The 19357-nt window shown below is 40.1% G+C and overlaps 1 protein-coding gene across 2 annotated transcripts in view; it reads left to right on the top strand.

Moving 5' to 3' along the window:
- NHS (Nance-Horan syndrome (congenital cataracts and dental anomalies)) overlaps nucleotides 1-18317 on the top strand; it is a 101666-nt gene extending 83349 nt beyond the window's left edge. The window contains exons 4-9 of one of the 2 annotated variants that reach the window (XM_011995511.1): nucleotides 1025-1087; nucleotides 3133-3325; nucleotides 6250-6381; nucleotides 7319-10300; nucleotides 10602-10728; nucleotides 14186-18317. In XM_011995511.1, coding sequence (XP_011850901.1) covers nucleotides 1025-1087; nucleotides 3133-3325; nucleotides 6250-6381; nucleotides 7319-10300; nucleotides 10602-10728; nucleotides 14186-14792 — 4104 coding nt within the window. In that variant the 3' untranslated portion in view covers nucleotides 14793-18317. The remainder of the gene's footprint in view (nucleotides 1-1024; nucleotides 1088-3132; nucleotides 3326-6249; nucleotides 6382-7318; nucleotides 10301-10601; nucleotides 10729-14185) is intronic. The other variant, XM_011995512.1, reaches the window with a different exon arrangement.
- The last annotated feature ends 1040 nt before the right edge of the window (nucleotides 18318-19357 follow it).

Here is a 19357-nt window from a genome sequence, read left to right as displayed (position 1 = left end):
AGGGAGGGAAGGAAAAAGGAAGGAAGAAGGGAAGGAAGGGAGGGAAGGAAAAATGAAGGAAGGAGGGAAGGAAGAAAGGAAGGGAGGGAGGGAAGGAAAAAGGAAGGAAGAAGGGAAGGAAGGGAGGGAAGGAAAAACAAAGCAAGGAGGGAAGGAAGAAAGGAAGGAAGGGAGGGAAGGAAGGAAGGGAGGGAAGGAGGAAGGAGGGAAGAAAGGAGGAAGGAGGGAAAGAAGAAAGGGAGGGAGGGAGGAAGAAAGGAAGGAAAGGAAGGAAATTAGAAAGGAGGGAAGGAAAAAGGAAGGAAGAAGGAAGGAAAGGAAGTAGGAAGGAAGAAAAGGAGGGAGGAAAGTAAAAAAGGAAGGGAGGGAGGGAAGGAAGAAGGAAGGAAGGAGGGAGGGAAGGAGGGAGGAAAGGAGGAAGAAAGAAGGAAGGAAGGAGGAAGGAGGGAAGGAAGAAAAGGAAGTAGGAAGGAAGGAGGAAGGAGGGAAGGAAGAAAAGGAAGAAGAAAGGAAGGTAGGAAAGAAGGAAGGAGGAAGTAAGGAAGGAAAGAGGAAGGAAGGAAGAAGGAAGAAAGGAAGGAGGGAAGGAAGGAAGAAAGGAAGGAGGGAAGGAAGAAAGAAGGGAAGAAAGGGAAGGAAGAAGGGAAGAAGGAAGGGAAGAAGAAAGGAAAGAAGAAAAAAGGAAAGAAGGAGGGAGGGAGGGAAGGAAGGGAAGGAAGGAGGAAGGAGGGAAGAAAAGGAAAGAGGGAAGGAAGGAGGGAAGGGAGGAAGGAAGGAAGGAATAATAAGGAGAAGGAAGGAAGGAATAATAAGGAGAAGGAAGGAATAATAAGGAGAAGGAAGGAATAATAAGGAGAAGGAAGGAAGGAGGGAGGGAAGGAAGGAAGGAGGAAGGAGGGAAGGAAAGAAGAAAGTTATCCCAGTATATTCTTTCATTAATATCATAGATTTGGCCTAACCAGTATACACTGTGTGTTGTGTGCACATTTTTAATTTTTTCTTTTTTTGCATTTCATGTTCATAGTTTAACAGCACCCGTTCGCCCTCCCCCACTGAGTGTTGCCACATGACCCCATGGAGTAGAAAGGTATTGGTTCTGAGAACATTCCTTCACAGCCCTATCCCACTCTGTCCAGACACTCTTCCTTGTTCCCTCTTTTAACTTTATGGAAAACTTTCTTGTTTCTAACTAACGGTTTTTCTTTAAAATTAATTTAAAAAGTGGTATTTTCCTAACTTGAATTAAATGTAATATAACTTAGACAGTCATACCATTTGCCTTTTTCCCCCATTCACTGCCCCCCACTCTGCAAACTGCATCACCTAACACTACTCTTGGACTTTGTAGTCCGGCAGAGGAAACTTGTCCTATATTTAATTTATCAGAACTGTAAATGTTCAGCTTCTCAAATCAAAAAAGGAGAACAAGACAAACGGATTCTCTGGCAGCCGATCGTACTGTCACCATTAAATAAAAAGTGCTTTTGGCTGCTGGTCAGAGCCTGTAGTCAGGTCACTATCCTTTCAACACTTTGCAGTCCATTGTTATTCAAGGAAGGAATCGCCTACAAAATGAAGCCTCTGGTGGTGGGGGGTTTTCCTCTAGTGCTCATTCTCTCTCTTTGTCTCCCTCTTTCTCTCTGTCTCTCTTTCAATCAGTTTCTCTCTCTCTCTCTCTCTCTCTCTCTCTCTCTCTGCATGCACCAAACTTATTTTCTTTTTGGAAGTTACCTAGGAAACAAAGTCTTTTGTTCTCGAACTTTATTTGAGCTATTCGCTTCGCTGGGAATCTGCACAAAAGCTGACGAGAGAAAGAAGGTTGCAATATTTTACTAAAACGTTCATGATGAACACATTTTTCCCAAGGGGGGAGTCATATCCTGTTGGGTGTGTTGGGGGATTTGCAGAAACCTCTGACAAGGTAAGTAAATGCCGGGGGTGAGTTTAGACAAGTGGCTCTGGAATCAGCTCTTTAAGGGGACTTGAGAACAGTTCGTTTGACAATAGGTGAAATCCTCTGAGTCAACAGGGCATGATACTTCCAAATGTAAAGATGAGAAAAATTTTCTTGATGATCCTAATTTTAGGACAGAATATTATTAAAGTCTTACTGGGATAAGAGCAAAATATATTTATTTTATACAGATACCCACCTTCCTCCAAATTGTGTAAAAAATAAATAAAACTAGGTTGAGTGGTAAAAACTGAGTCTTTTAATCATCTAGTTTAGAAACCCAACCCTGAAATCAAAACTGGGATGGAGCTTTTTAAATAATCTGGCCTAGGAGCCCAACCCTGAAATAAAAGTTAGACAATATTGATATTTATCAAAAGTTTGGATGGAGAATTTTCCAATGTCATATAGAAATCAAAGCCCGTAACTACACAGCTGGAGGAAACGTCTCGCACCACAAAGCTGAAAAGAAAATAAACTAGGACTGTTTTACCTTTCCTAATTTGAAAAATAAACTTACTGGAATATTTCTCCCCAGTAACAGGATGTGTATTTTCCACTATCGTTGTTGGGGGGAAATTCTTCACTTTTGCTTTTCCACGTGCATACAGTGTTCATGAAACTGAATTTTCTAAATGTTATTTAAAAATGCCGTAGTCCTGCAGTGAAATTAACTCCTCATGTTTTAATGTGGCTTCTCAGATTAGGTTGGCTTGTCCTTCAGGTATGTGTTCTGGAATGTCTCCTGACTCCAGGTTTTCTGAACCTTTTCACAGGCGTCTAACTCATCTTCTTCCTTTGATCCTAGTCATCTAGAGATCTCAAAACTTTTGATAGAAATTTATGGTGAGAGAGCTTAAAAGTTGATCTTTCATTGGAATAGAGACTCAGTTTTCTTTGGTGTAAAGTTTGCAGATTTCTGGCTACCTTGTCTCTCCTGTTAATTCCATTTAACCTGAGAAGCATGTTTATTTAGCCCATTTCTTTCCTTTTGTGTTGCTTGACTATTGAAATAATACTTGCAATTAGTTGTGCTTACTAACTATTTCTAGGAATTCTTCCTTTGTCCTAAGGGCCTATTTCTGACCTCATTTTTACTTCTCTAAACTAGGAAATTCCTTATATGTATGCTTATGTATAATCTATGATGGCTGAACCTGATTGTACTTTGTTTGCAGTCCCATCCCCCAGAGGATGAAGATACAGATGTCATGTTAGGGCAGAGGCCGAAAAACCCAATACACAATATCCCTTCTACACTGGACAAGCAGACCAACTGGAGCAAAGCACTACCTCTCCCAACGCCAGAGGAGAAGATGAAACAAGATGCCCAAGTGATTTCTTCTTGCATTATTCCCATCAATGTCACTGGTATCGTTCTGGCTTTTTCTTAGGGGCAGACGGGTCAGAATATTCTGTGTACGAAATATGTTCAAAATCTGTGCTGCTAAGAATACCATTTTGTAAACAAGTAATGCCTTTTTCATCAAAATACAAACCCAGAGGATGTTCGATATGCTTTTGTCAGGTTTTGAACATCAATTTACATGTTTTCCACTGGGCCACTTGTTATGTAAATTATGGACAGTTTCTTTTTGAAAAAAATCACCAAATAGCTCTTTGGCCATAGCTGACTGAAATAATGGAGAAGGCGGCAGTGATTAATCATATGATAATGATGTGTGGCACTGCAAGAAAGAAAACAGCAAACCCAGGCTTCTCAAACTGCAAGTAATGGTCCTGTAGACCAACTAGAAAATCTGTTTTCATGCTTCCTTGGATGAAGGTAGGCTTTTTTAAAAAGACTGTTAAGACTTCTGTATTGATTTGGGGGATTTTTGACCTAAAAATACATGGATACATAGATGAAGGCTGAATTCTATTTTAAAACCAGCAAGGCTGTCTTCCTTTCACTCTCTTTTTTCCTCCTCCTGTGTACTGAGAGTGTGAATATTAGTCTAGATAGAATGGAAGCACAGCCAGACCTTTCTGAAAAATTTATTGGCAGCAGTTGTAAATTCCACAGTTGGATCTGGTAAACTTAGTTGTAAGTAAAATCATGTTATAAAATATTCTAACTTTCAAAGACATAAATTAAATGGTCTATCCATTGGGCTTTCTTACATCTCTAATAGTTACATTTTAACTTATTTGTATATTGAAAATTTCAAAACAGCCATGTTATGACTGATTTGCATATTGGTACCATGTGACTAAATATTGCATGTCACTTGAGATGCATGTTGCACACAGCTATTATTAACCCCACTCAGATTTCTCTCAAATAAAGTGGGGAAGCAAATGGACCAGACATCTGGGACAGATATTATTATTATTATTTTGAGACGGAGTCTCGCTCTGTCGCCCAGGCTGGAGTGCAGTGGCCTGATCTCGGCTCACTGCAAGCTCTGCCTCCCAGGTTTACGCCATTCTCCTGCCTCAGCCTCCCGAGTAGCTGGGACTACAGGCGGCCGCCACCTCGCCCGGCTAGTTTTTGTATTTTTTAGTAGAGACGGAGTTTCACCGTGTTAGCCAGGATGGTCTCGATCTCCTGACCTCGTGATCCGCCCGTCTCGGCCTCCCAAAGTGCTGATATTATTTTTTTCCTGAGAAAAAGGAGTCCTAGTTCATGGGCCTGTGGTGAGTTAGGAGTTAATTTTCCTGATGACCTATTAAACTTGTAAGATAAATTATTCTAAAGATATGCCCCTATCTGATCTCCACAATCTAAATGGGATGTATTACGGGAGTTCAGCTGCCAAAATGGATCATTTTGGCACCCTCTTAAGCTAATTTTCGGTTCTGGAAACCTCTGATTATTAGCAGCACGTGCTTTTTTCATGGCACTGTAAGTAAAATCTCGTTTTCAAATTTAGTGCTATGATTATGGGCCATTATTTTATGATTGAGGGAAAGGGACACTTTTTCCTTCTGCTTTATTTCAGGAACTCTCTGATTAAAACTTATATTAGATGTTGATTTCAAGAGCTTTAATGAGAACATTGTTAATGATGTCCACATAACACAAAATGTCTGTCTATATATAATGCATTCTACAATTACTAAGATCAGAATGAAGGATTTTAATTTTGGGTTGGAACTAAGAAAGATTCCATTAGTAAGAATTCTCCAATAATATTGTAATTATTCATCATATGATATCTCATACAGATTTTTCAAAGTGAGTTCTAGAAACTCTTGGCACTGTGATGTTAAACAGAACTCAACTCTTTCATTATACAGCTGAACCAAGACTTGACATACCACCCAGCCCCACGCTTAACAATCAGGATAAATGATGAGGTGACCAAATTCCAAAGCACGGCATCGTGGCTTTCTGAGGCAAAGTTCACTCTGAAAAATCCATGGTGCAGACAAGGGTTTGAGTTCCTCACCTCCCCTCTCATCATTCTAGTTGTGATGGGACTGCATGTAATGCTGATAATGTGATTATGGAGAGAGAAACTAACAAGCACCATGGTTTGCCCTCTGTGTTTACAAAAACAAACCTATGGCATAAAGACTGGGAATTCCAGATTTATAGTTGGTATAGAAAGTGGATCCATTTAAGTGCAGAACTGGGAACTGCCTTGTATGTTTATTTTATATTGAAAAGACATCTCATGCTAAACCACAAGGCACTGAGTTTAGTAAACAGAAGAAAGTAGACAGAGTTGGGTGATGATTTAAAAAAACAAATCCTTAGACTGTTGAGTTTCTTCACAGCAAGAGGGGTGTGTGTGTGTGTGTGTGTGTGTGCGCGCGCGCGCGCGCGTGCGCACGTGGGGAATGGGAGACGGTTTGGACCATAAGAGATGGAGGGAACAAAACCTCACAAAGATGGCTTTTAATGAAGAAATGGGTCAGGATATGTTAGCTGAGCTAATTCAGGTTAGCATCCTGGTTGCTAATTTCCTATGCAAAGGTATCAGCTTCAAAGAGCCCAGAAATAGATCAGTAAATAGTAGTAACTAAAGGTTATAAATCCTTAAGGAGCCATTTCTGTGTGAGAGGGATTTTTTGGATGTCTTTTTCCCTTCTCTTTCTTTTGATTTTTCTTCTTTGCTTGTTTTAGTTGGCAGTGCAAGCTGTTGTGGAGAGCTGCATTTAGAAGTAAAGCTTAATGTACTGCAGCATAATTTAAATAAGAGCTGAATAACAGCTCCCTTATATTCATTCACAGGCTTAACCCAAACTCTTTCCTTACTTCCTGTCAATTAATATCACTGTGTTCCAAGTAAATGAAAATTTGTTTGCCATTTCTAAAGCTAATGAGACCTATTTGTGGGTTGCAGGAGTTGGCTTTGACAGAGAAGCTAGTATACGCTGCTCTCTGGTTCATTCACAATCGGTACTACAGCGGAGACGAAAATTGAGGAGGAGGAAAACCATCTCGGGTATTCCCAGAAGAGTTCAACAAGAAATAGGTGTGATATCAAAAAATGTTAATGGTTAACATTCCTCCACCTAGTATAGATGATAGGGAGATTAAACAGAAGAAATAGATGAAACAGAAAAATGATTAAACATTTTAACTTGTAGAGGTTTTAAAATGGTGTGTATTTGTTCTGTATTCAGCAAGCCAGGTGGTATTACTTTTTAACTCTCTGTTCTTGACCGTGAAGGTTTGACCTTATAGATTTAGGCATATACATTCAGGTCTTACGGCTGAAATGTAATACTTAGCTGATTTTTGAAAGTTTTATTAAGGTGGAAATTGTGAATAAAAAGTAGCAGGAGTAAATGAAAGTTTTCTTTTTGGAAAATTGTAACTTAATTTAAGAGAGATATACTTTCATGTCATTAATTATTTTAGAAGGTAAATTTCAGGCATATGCAATGAAATATTGAATATGGATAATATGATACCTTTGGTGACAATTTTTCTGTTTAGTGCATTTAAAATATCTCTGCCTACGAGTTTTTAAAAATTATTAGGGTAGCATCTCTTGTAAATAAGACTTTTATTTCTAATAATGAGAGCTATGATTTTTATTTCATCATGTTTATATTACAAAATAAAAATGAAGAGTAATGGCCAAAAAGATAAAATGTACTTTAGTTTTTAAAAGTAGTCACTTATTGTGGCAAATTTATGTGATAGTGAAGAGAGGGAAAATTCACAAAAGACATAAAAGCACATCTTCTCTTGGTATGTATATATACATATATGAGGGGGACACATATATACACCCTTTTAACTCTCTCCTAATTCTATGTGTTTTTTTTTTCTATTAAAGAAAAAAAAAAACAAACAAAAAAACAGCTCTAACCTGCCAGCCCACAGATCTGCAGACATAGCTCAGAATGTCTGTTGGTCTGCTGATATAGAAAATATCTCACTGTGCTTTCCATGTGCCCTAGATTCTGATGAATCACCAGTGGCCAGGGAAAGGAATGTGATTGTGCACACAAACCCAGACCCCTCCAACACTGTCAATAGGAGATCCGGAACCAGGGACTCTGAGTGCCAAACCGAGGATATTCTGATTGCTGCCCCATCCAGAAGGAGAATCAGAGCTCAAAGGGGTCAAAGCATTGCAGCTTCCCTTTCTCATTCTGCTGGCAACATTTCTGCCCTAGCAGACAAAGGTGACACCATGTTTACTCCTGCAGCGAGCAGCCGCACAAGATCTCGGAGCCTTCCCCGGGAAGGTAATAGAGGTGGGGATGCTGAGCTCAAAGTTGGTGCTAAACCCTCAGCATATGAAGAGGGAGAGTCTTTTGTGGGTGACCATGAAAGAACCCCTAATGATTGCAGTGAGGCTCCAAGCAGCCCGAGTGCCCAGGACCACCAGCCTACTTTGGGCCTAGCCTGCTCTCAACATCTCCACAGCCCCCAGCACAAATTAAGTGAGAGGGGAAGGTCACGTCTGTCCCGAATGGCTGCTGACTCCGGCAGCTGTGACATCTCCTCCAACTCAGACACGTTTGGGAGCCCCATCCACTGCATCTCCACGGCTGGTGTCCTCCTTAGCAGCCACATGGACCAGAAAGATGACCACCAGTCATCCAGCGGCAACTGGAGTGGAAGCAGCTCCACATGCCCCTCACAGACCTCAGAAACCATCCCTCCTGCAGCTTCTCCTCCACTTACTGGCTCTTCGCACTGTGACTCGGAGTTGTCACTAAACACAGCCCCTCATGCCAATGAGGATGCCAGTGTTTTCATGACAGAACAATACAATGACCACTTGGATAAAGTGAGAGGCCATCGGGCAAACTCCTTTACCTCCACTGTTGTAGACCTGCTGGATGATCCCAACAACAGCAACACAAGTGACAGTGAGTGGAATTACCTTCACCACCACCATGATGCCTCCTGCCGCCAGGATTTTAGTCCTGAGCATCCCAAGGCAGACAGCCTGGGCTGCCCAAGCTTCACAAGCGTGGCCACTTATGACAGCTTTCTGGAAAAGTCTCCATCAGATAAAGCGGACACTAGCTCTCACTTTTCAATAGACACGGAAGGATACTATACATCCATGCACTTTGACTGTGGTCTCAAAGGTAGTAAGAGCTATGTCTGTCACTATGCAGCCCTGGGCCCAGAGAATGGCCAGGGTGTAGGGCCTTCCCCTGGTCTTCCAGATTGTGCCTGGCAGGACTACTTAGACCACAAGAGGCAGGGAAGACCAAGCATCTCTTTCAGGAAACCAAAGGCAAAGCCGACTCCACCTAAACGTAGCTCATCATTGAGGAAGTCTGATGGAAACGCAGATATTTCTGAGAAGAAAGAACCAAAGATAAGCAGTGGTCAGCACCTGCCTCACAGTTCCAGGGAAATGAAGCTGCCTCTTGATTTTGCCAACACGCCTTCTCGAATGGAAAATGCCAGTCTTCCCACCAAGCAGGAACCTTCTTGGATAAACCAGAGTGAACATGACATTAAGGAACCTCAGTTAGACACTTCGGATATCCCACCATTCAAAGATGAAGGTGCCGAATCCACGCACTATGCAGACCTCTGGCTCCTAAATGACTTGAAAACAAATGATCCTTATAGATCTCTATCTAATTCAAGCACCGCTACGGGTACCACAGTCATTGAATGCATCAAATCTCCAGAGAGCTCTGAATCCCAAACATCGCAATCAGAATCAAGAGCCACTACCCCATCTCTTCCTTCTGTTGACAATGAGTTTAAACTGGCTTCACCAGAAAAGCTGGCTGGCTTGGCATCTCCATCAAGTGGCTACTCAAGCCAGTCTGAAACGCCAACATCCTCTTTCCCTACAGCTTTCTTTTCAGGTCCATTGTCTCCCGGAGGTAGCAAAAGAAAACCTAAAGTCCCAGAAAGAAAATCCTCACTACAGCAACCCTCTTTAAAAGATGGAACTATATCACTGAGTAAAGACCTTGAACTTCCAATTATACCTCCTACCCATCTTGATCTAAGTGCTCTTCATAATGTCTTGAACAAACCATTCCACCACCGTCATCCATTGCATGTTTTTACTCATAATAAGCAGAACACAGTAGGAGAAACACTGAGGTCAAATCCTCCACCGTCCCTTGCAATTACACCAACGATCCTGAAATCTGTTAACCTTAGGTCCATTAACAAGTCTGAAGAAGTTAAGCAAAAAGAAGAAAATAATACAGATCTCCCTTATTTAGAGGAAAGCACACTCACAACGGCTGCCTTGTCTCCGGGTAAGATTAGGCCGCATACAGCAAATAAATCAGTATCTCGTCAGTACTCCACTGAAGACACCATACTGTCCTTTTTAGACTCTTCTGCAGTTGAGATAGGACCAGCTAAACTACATTTAGAAAAAAATCCTACTTTTGATGTGAAGAATCGCTGCGATCCAGAAACTATAACCTCAGCTGGTAGCAGTCTTCTAGATTCAAATGTCACAAAAGACCAAGTGCATACAGAGACTGAGCCTATTGCAGAAAACACACCATCCAAAAACTGTGCATTTCCCACAGAAGGATTTCAAAGGGTCTCTGCTGCCCGCCCAAATGATTTGGATGGTAAAATAATACAATATGGAGCTGGTTCAGATGAAACCCTAGAACAGGTACAGAAGGCACACTCTGCAGGTGGGGAGGAAGTTGCACAACCTGAATCTGTGGATGTAATCACATCTCAGTCAAACTCACCAACTAGAGCAACAGCTGTAAGCAATCAACTTAAGCATCAATTTATTATGAGCCGCCACCACGACAAAGTGCCTGGTACTATCAGCTATGAATTGGAGATAACACCTGTAAATTCATTCCCTGAAAAATATTCCAAGCAGGAAAATATTGCTTCAGGTATTTCAGCCAAAAGTGCCTCTGATAACAGCAAAGCAGAGGAGACCCAAGGAAATGTGGATGAGGCTTCATTGAAAGGTCAGTCACTGATAACTTGTCATAAAGGAAATGTGTCTCATGGCACTTCCTGGAATTTTTTCTTATGTTCCCAATAATATGGTACAGCTGGGTGTTGGTTTCTCTCCACTCTTTCTTTGCACTTATTAAAACAATTGAGATAAAATCTTTTGTTACTGGGTGAGTAAGCTTTGACAAGTATCTCTCTCATTTTTAAAAAATGGCAGCAAGGTAATTTCTGTTTGTTTGTTCCCTGAGTCAGTGAAGTACAGTAATGTGCTGGGTAACTTCCTTTTAAAGATTCTTCTGTTCTTATTTTAAGAATCATCACCGAGTGATGACTCCATCATTTCACCACTTAGTGAAGACTCCCAAGCTGAAGCAGAGGGTGTGTTTGTGTCCCCAAACAAACCTCGAACAACTGAGGATTTATTTGCAGTCATTCACAGGTGAGGCAACATTACCAAGTCCCCCAAAACAAAAGGTACAACAAAGGTTTTGCCCTTTCAGGTACTTCTCACAAATGCAAATACGGGAAAGGTTTTCGTAATTGTAATACATTCAGCAAAAACAAAAGCAAGCAAAGAATAATTTTTCCCAATCAAGTTGATAGACTGATATGCAAGTTGGGAAATAGGATCTTTATATAGAGTTTGATAGACCTCTATTGAGAGACTTTCGTAAGAGTGGCTTTATTTTTCCCCAGGAAAAGACATTCTGGAACAAGCTTTTATGTGAAAACAATCTGTGGTTAAGTGACCTGGAGTGAAAGCTCAAACTCTAGTGTAATCTCTGACTTTTAAATATTTTCTTGAACCTAAAAAATATGATCAAAGCTGTAGTCATACTCCAGCAGAGACAAACAGAAGTTGATTCACCATGGATACACCAAAATCTCAGAAATCACCACTGAAGAACTTATTTATGTAACCAAATACCACCTCTTCCCCCAAAACCTATTTAAATAAAAAATAAAAAACTCACATTGTACCCTGTAACTATATACAATTATTTGTCAATTTAAAATAAAATAAAACTTAGAGAACACACACAAACACACACACACACACACACACACACACAAAGTTGATTCACAAAACAGAGTCTCAAGTTTGAGAAAAGACAATACATGTTCCTGTCCATTTTATAACTCAGAACAAGTAATATTTGCTGTCTGTTTTTCTTTCTTCTTAGAACTTAAATTTCTTTAATAGTACTGGCCTTCATCTCCAAAATTAATGTCCATATTCCATGAATACAGGTCCTTTGGTTTGCTTTTCCAGGACAGTGTTGTGTCCATGCTGCAAAGGCATACTTCCTCGTCTGCCCCCATGAGCCCTTGTGATCCGTGGTCCATATTTGCAAAAAATATTCCTTGTAGCTGATGACCAAAGAACAGAGCAGGAACTAGCCCTTGGACACCTAACCTACATCCAACTGAGCTAGCCAATCATGATGTGCCGTGCCTCCTCCTTTCACAAACACGACTGTCTTCTTAGACCTCGGGAACCTAGATGAAACTCCCAAGAAATACAACTTGGGGATTGTCTTTTCTACCTCATAAAGTTATCATTTTTGAAACAAATTCACTGCAAGCAGCTTACAATCTTTTACAATCTTTTTCTCCTGGAATTCTACTTTTTTTTTTTTTTTTTTTTTTTTGTGAGACGGAGTCTCGCTCTGTCGCCCAGGCTGGAGTGCAGTGGCCCCATCTCGGCTCACTGCAAGCTCCACCTCCCGGGTTCACACCATTCTCCTGCCTCAGCCTCCTGAGTAGCTGGGACTACAGGAGCCCGCCACCTCGCCCGGCTAGTTTTTTGTATTTTTTTTAGTAGAGACGGGGTTTCACCGTGTTAGCCAGGATGGTCTCGATCTCCTGACCTTGTGATCCGCCCGTCTCGGCCTCCCAAAGTGCTGGGATTACAGGCTTGAGCCACTGCGTTCTACTTTTTAATAGGAATTTCTGTTTTCTGTTGATGTGGTTCTCTCATAAAGAAGGAGTACTGCTGTTCAACAATTGTTTTAAACAGAGCCAATCAGAAACACCTTCTGTGCATACCTTAGCAGGCATACTTCTCTACTCAGAGAGTGAAGAACCATTAGTTTCTTTTCCTTCACCCCTGTGCCTAGTCTAAGTTCTGATTATATTTCCGTCACCCCCACACTTTATCTCCAATCCTAGGAAAAATTACTAAACTGCTATGTAAGTTAAAAAGCTATGTAAGTTAAAAAGTTACTCCCAAAGGACCAAATGCAAGTGTGTGGAATAGTGGACAGGATGTAAATAGTGGGGTCAGAAAGACCTGGATTTGAATCCCAACTCTGCCACTTCCTAGCCAGTCTTGAGTAAGTTGAAACCTCTGGACCTATTCCCTTATTGCACATGGGAATGCCTATAGCTCACGTATTTGATTCTGATGATAACTGTTTTTGTGTGTCTAGAATATGGTAGGTGCTAAAAGCTAATGTTAGTTTGAAAGCCCTGACTTAGTGGAGTGCCAGACACTGGCATATACAAGATATCAACCACAGAGGTTTCTGTGAACCAAAATCAAGCAGATCTACACTTGTGAAACTCACATTTTCTCTACCGTATGAATCTTTAAGTTGATGAAAGTGCATGCTGCCAATGCTTATCAATGAACTGAGTCATACTGAAGATCCACAAATTTATGCCTGCTGATTTACCAAAGAAAATCAATAATATGATGATGGGTGTCAAGGTTCAATAGATGTATTCAGGTTGGTAATCTTAGACTTGCATTTGTGCAGGGTTTACTTATTTATCTATTTACTTGTTTATTTACATCACAGCAAAAAGAATTATTTTGTTTTCTTGAGAGCTTACAGTATACAAAGCTTTAAGAGCTTCAGAGATGGTCTGGGATTTCAATTCCCCACAGAGAGCTGGCTTACTGCTTAATATGCTCTTGATGCTCTTACGAAGCTATAGGAAATGATATTTGCAGCCCAAGATGAATTGACTTAAAACGTCATTTAATTATCTTTTTATATGGAGGGATTTTAAAAGGTAGAATAGTATAATGTTTGCTGACATAACCATCACCCAGGATTATCAACTGTCAAACTAGGGCCAATCCTATCCCACCCACACCTCCATCCACTTGCTTTCTCTGGTATCATCTGGAAGCCAATCCCAGACATCAGATCATTTCATCTGTGTTACAGAGACAGAGTTAATAAGAAAAAGGTATAGTACTTCACCCCCTGGAAGCAGAAATATAGTTTAGTTAGCAGTATAGTTTCTTTTTCCTTTCCTTTTTTTTTTTTTTTTTTTTTTTTTTTTTTTTGCTCTGTCGCCCAGGCTGCTGGAGTGCAATGGCGTGATCTCAGTTTACTGCAACCTCCGCCTCCCGGGTTCAAGCCATTCGATTCTCCTGCCTCAGCTTCCTGAGTAGCTGGGATTACAGGCATGCGCCACCATGCCTGGCTAATTTTTGTATTTTTAGTAGAGATGGGGTTTCACCATGTTGGCCAGGATGGTCTCGAACTCCTGACCTCAAGTGATCTGCCCATCTCAGCCTACCAAAGGGCTGGGATTACACGTGTGAGCCAACGCACCCGGCAGTTAGCAGTATAGTTTCTTAAACTTTTATAGAGTATCCTCTAGAACCTCTAGCCTCCACATTAGCCATTATCTGAAATGATCATCTCTAGGACCTAATTTGTGTCCACTGGTTATCAGAGAATTTCTCTCAGACTGTGGGTGCTACAAGGACAAGGAACATATCTTATTTTTCATCTCTATAGCCCTAATGCTTAGTATCCTATCATATAGGACAGGCTCAAAATGCATTTTAAACAGATATGTGAATACAACTGAATAATTCAGTTTCATAAAAACATGGACTGAGATGTTTGCCCCATTTTCTCCTTTTCTCAAAGATCCAAGAGGAAAGTACTGGGAAGAAAAGATTCCGGGGACATGTCTGTTCGAAGCAAATCGAGAGTTCCTCTTGGCAGTAGCAGCAGCAGCGCCAATTCCATCACTTCACCCAGCAGCAATGTGACAACCCCAAACAGCCAGAGGTCTCCTGGTCTCATATACCGAAATGCCAAAAAGTCCAACACATCCAATGAAGAGTTTAAGCTGTTACTGCTCAAGAAAGGCAGCCGCTCAGATTCCAGTTACCGCATGTCTGCCACTGAGATCCTGAAGAGTCCCATCCTGCCCAAACCTCCTGGGGAGCTCACAACAGAGTCCCCTCAGAGCACTGATGATGCCCATCAGGGGTCACAAGGGACTGAAGCATTGTCCCCACTCTCTCCATGCTCCCCACGAGTTAATGCAGAAGGCTTTTCCTCGAAGAGCTTTGCCACCTCAGCATCAGCAAGGGTTGGACGTTCTCGGGCCCCTCCTGCAGCCAGCAGCAGTCGCTACAGTGTCCGCTGCCGGCTGTACAACACGCCCATGCAGGCGATCTCTGAGGGAGAGACGGAAAATTCTGATGGAAGCCCACATGACGACCGTTCCTCCCAGAGTTCAACATAGAGTGCCTGTACCAGGCTGCCTGGCAAAGGCCAAAACCCTTACTCACATGTGGATGAAGGAACAGAATAGAGGACTTGGGAAAAGTCTCAACTTAATGGGGTAGCATCACTGCTAAGCAATGAATGAATTTCTAAATACAGTATGTGCTGGGTAAACAGAAAGTGGTTTAGACATTCTTGATTAGTTTCCATGTTTTAAGTAGCTGCAGTCTTTCATGTTTTTCTTTAGCATAGTTTGATTTACGCAATCTCCTTCCTTGCAAAAATAGAGGATACAAAAATGTCTAATTTTCATGACACCTAGAAAACGTTTTCCCAGAGCTGCCTATTCAGAAAATAAAGCCCTCACTGTCATTATTCTTTAAGAAGATGAAATTACTCTGGAGGTTTGGTATTTTTTTACATTAAACTAAAGCAAAATTTAGAAGAAAGAACTACACATATGTAAATACCATATTTTTGATAAAAATGTGTAAATAGATTTATCAATGATGAGTGGACATGTGGTCAATTATCTACTGCACACCAACTGTTTATAGAATACACAAAAATAAAATGTAATAACTGTATTCTGTGAATACCATTTTCATATCAAATGCCATATTTAAATGTCCACCAATATGATTTCTGAGTGGTAAACCTCAAATATGAATTTTAAACTGGTGAACTAAAGGAAATCTTGAGGTCATATACTGAAATATGAATAATTTAAAATAATGAATTCAGATCTAATCATGTTTGTGACAAATTGCAGCACCAAACAAGCTAATAGCAACCCATGGCTGTGATTTGTTGTGTGGTAATTTGGACAGAATGAAAAGCATGCTTTTGATTTTTTTTTTTTAATCAATGAGAGAAGTCATCATTCTCAACACAAAGCCCTGAACAACAGCATCTGACAGTGTCCCTTAGATTTTAATTTTTTCAATGGATTGCTTTAAAGAGAATGAGTAGGGAAAACAGTAGTTAATTTTAGGTTATGTTTTATATTAGGCTACTGGGGACATAAACAGTCATAACTAATGACTATAATCGTTAAACTCCTTAAAGAGTTTAGAAATTAGCTCCACGTTCTTAAACTAACAAAAATAAAACCTAAGCATGCCACAGAGCTATTGATTAATCAGTAAGTACCTGTAATGAGTTTTCAGTGAAGCTTTCTCTCTGTGCTGATGAGATTCATGCTACCTAAAAATTAACAGAAATGACACTGTGAACAATGTAGTTGGAAAATAGGTATGTGTATATGCATTATTTATATTCATTGTTAAACTGGGAATGGGGAACAGCTCTGGTTCACAATACTACATACAACTGAGTTTTTGTCTGGTTTTACTATAGTGTCTGCTTGATGGCAAAAGGGGAGGGTGGTGGGTGGGAGAGGAAATGTCAGGGCAGGTGCTCTGATAAAATAAAGGCAGGGAAACAAGCTGAATTACTTGAAATTACTTGAATTTTCTTGTCTTAAAACTGAAAAAAATGTAGTTACAAGTTAAAATCTGCAAATGGTTTTTACACCTCTGATTTTAACATGAACTGATACTAATGTTTGGAATCTTGTGTCAGAAATACAAGCAGCTAGAATAGGTTTTGAATGGGAGAGGTAGAACGTAGAGAGAATTAAGAAGGGATCTGACTTATAAAAGACTAGAATGTGATTAGAATGATAGAACATACCAAGGTTACCAAGAAATTGACAAGCTGCTGGCTTTAAGCTTATGCAAGTGGTAGTTGGGAAAGTAGGAGGTGTGGAAGGGGGTTTGCGTTTCGGAATAATTCATGCAAAATGAAGGAGGAAGCCTGGTCTAAGAAGATACTGTCTTTCAATAGAAATGATTTCTAAACTGCTACAGACTAAGAATGGATAATCTGATTGCTGTTGTTTTGTTTGTTTGGAAAGAAAAAATAATGTCTGGCTTCTTCTACTATTTGTTTTCACTAACAAACTGTGTTACTAAATTTCTTGTCATCCTTGTATGTAAAATGGGTGCTGGGGGTGGAGGGGTATAAGAGGAGGGAGAGTCAGAGAGAGTGTGTATGTGTGTGTGCGAGTGTGAGTGTGTGTGTGCACACACACACACTGGGGATAGATAAGCTACCTGGTAAAGGGTTTGAACATTTACAAAGTGTTACACTTTTTCTTAAAAGAAAAATGTTTTAGGGTTTGAATAAAATGGACCATCATTTCTCATTGGAACCCATTAATTAAGAAAACCAGCATGATTTGACACCACATGGGAATATGAATAAATCTGTCTCATGATTTGAAAAGTACACTTTGCAAAGTTTTAAAAATAAAATTTTTAGGCAAATGCGATAAGAAACCATCATTTCCAGTCACAGTAGGTGATCTTTTGTAATTTCATAAAAGCAGTTCGTTTGCAGTATGGCTTTTGTGTAGTTAGGGGTTTTTTAAGCGTGAAGAAAGGTATGTGGGCTTTAAAAGTGATTCTAAATCTTGAATAGAAAATACATGAATTGGCTTTAATAAAAATGTCACCTTTTTATTATTGACATTAATTTAAGTAATGGTACCATATATTTTTTAAAATACATATTGACTTGAATTGTGAGGCAATAAGATACCTTCTATATGTAATGATCACAGAACTAACCCTTATAATATAGTTTTACTTATTTTGTTTACTCTAAAAATCTATAACAGAGTTTCTCTATTTTATATTTCATAGATTTAAAAAAGCCCAAATAAAGATGGATTTAAAAATTCACTGTGGAAAAGAGTATTGAGTTACAAACTGAGAAGAAAAAGCAGGAAGTTCCTTAATAATCTGGAATATTCTACATGACTTGATTACATAGCAAACAAGACCAAGATTTAGGGCTGTCTTTAACATCACTGCCGTCTTGAAGCAGGGTACACACGTTAGGTATTGTGAAGAACATCAATCCGAACTTTTCTTCTGTTGTTTGCACTGATGCGATTTTTTGTTCTTTTATGTTTATACAACGTATCTATGTTGTGTAGGGGAATTTTTTTTCATTTTTAAAAAATTCTACTTTGATTTTGTTGTTGTTGTTTTGTTTTTGGCTAAGTAGAGGACATGGACTAGTTGTAGCAAACAAAACATGCTGTTTGCTCTTGCCAAAGGTCAGTGAGTGAGTACATTTGCTGCAGTGGTGGCACGTAGAGAACTAGATGGTAATAAAGATTTAAAACTATGAAGAAGGTTACAGTGTAACTATTTTGGTACTAGAACCAGTTCATGCTGGCCGAAACGACAATGGTTTATGGACTTGCATCCATTTTGTATTTTTGTAATATTTGTAAATATGAACTTTTTAAATTGCTGCAAAGATGGTTTCTTTTGTAAGATGTTTTCAACGTTTACATTCAATCCAAGCCTTTGTATATTTTAGAGCTGTGCAACACTTTAAGTCTTGTATTTATTTTTAGTAAAAACGGTGACAGTTTCATTGTGAACCCCTCTCAAAAAAATGTATCAGAAAAGTTTGATTACCTAGAAAGTGTGTATAGAAACTGCAAATAAACGTGACTGCAATTAAACAATCGTTTTTTCTCTTCACTGTTACGTAATTGATTTCTTAGGCTTCACAAGTGTTTTACAGGCAACAGGACATAAGGGCAGCATCTATTATGGCAAAAGTAGGAACAAAAAGAACATAGACCAGCCTGTCCGACATAGTGAAACCCGTCTCTACTAAAAATACAAAAATTAGCTGGGCATGGTGGCAGACGCCTGTAATCCCAGCTACTCTGGAGGCTCAGGCAGGAAAATCGCTTGAACCCAGGAGGCGGAGGTTGTAGTGAGCCGAGATCGCACCACTGCACTCCAGCCTGGGCAACAAGAGTGAAACTCCGCCCCAAAAACAAAAATAAAAAAATAACATATACTATATCTGTAACGGACTCTAATCTAGCTTCGTATTTGAGAGGAAAAAGAATTTCCAACGTCCAGTATACTTTCTTTGTAGTTTACTACAAAGTATACTTTCTTTTCTTGGCCCCCCTCTGGGCCAAGAAAAGATGTATAGCTTTACTTTGAAATATCTGCCTGCTTTGCTTCTGATAATTATTCAGACTGTGTCTCCTTCCCAAGATGAGCAGCCTCGATATAAGTATGTAAGACTATATGCCACTAGATGATGTCACATAGCCTTTATTACAATAGCAAAATTCTATGCCAGGTACTGATCTAAGTGCTTTGCATACATTAACTCATGTAATCCCCATATTATACCCATTTTACAGTTGGGGAAACTGAAGCACAAAGCGGTTACATGGTTTGCCTAAGGCCATAGAAGGACTGTGTTAGAGCTGGGGATCCAATCCAGTAAATCTGCCTTCAAGGTCTGTGTTAGTTCCCCAGTACAACTTCTGGGTGTTGGAGACTGGAATTATCTTGTCCCCTCCTCCGCCTCCCTCGCCCTTCCTCCCAGACCCGGCTCGGGCAACTGCTAAGGCCCCGCCCCTCTCCTCATTCCAAGTCAATCACGGGCGTGCGTCCAGGAAACCCAGTTTACGTCGATGTCTCTGGTGCGTCACAGGGCGTGGGGGAGGGGCGGGATCACATTAAAAAAAAAAAA

The sequence above is a fragment of the Mandrillus leucophaeus genome, unplaced genomic scaffold (assembly GCF_000951045.1).
Source record: "Mandrillus leucophaeus isolate KB7577 unplaced genomic scaffold, Mleu.le_1.0 Scaffold490, whole genome shotgun sequence".
Lineage (NCBI taxonomy): Eukaryota > Metazoa > Chordata > Mammalia > Primates > Cercopithecidae > Mandrillus > Mandrillus leucophaeus.
This window is presented reverse-complemented; position numbering and strand designations above follow the sequence as displayed.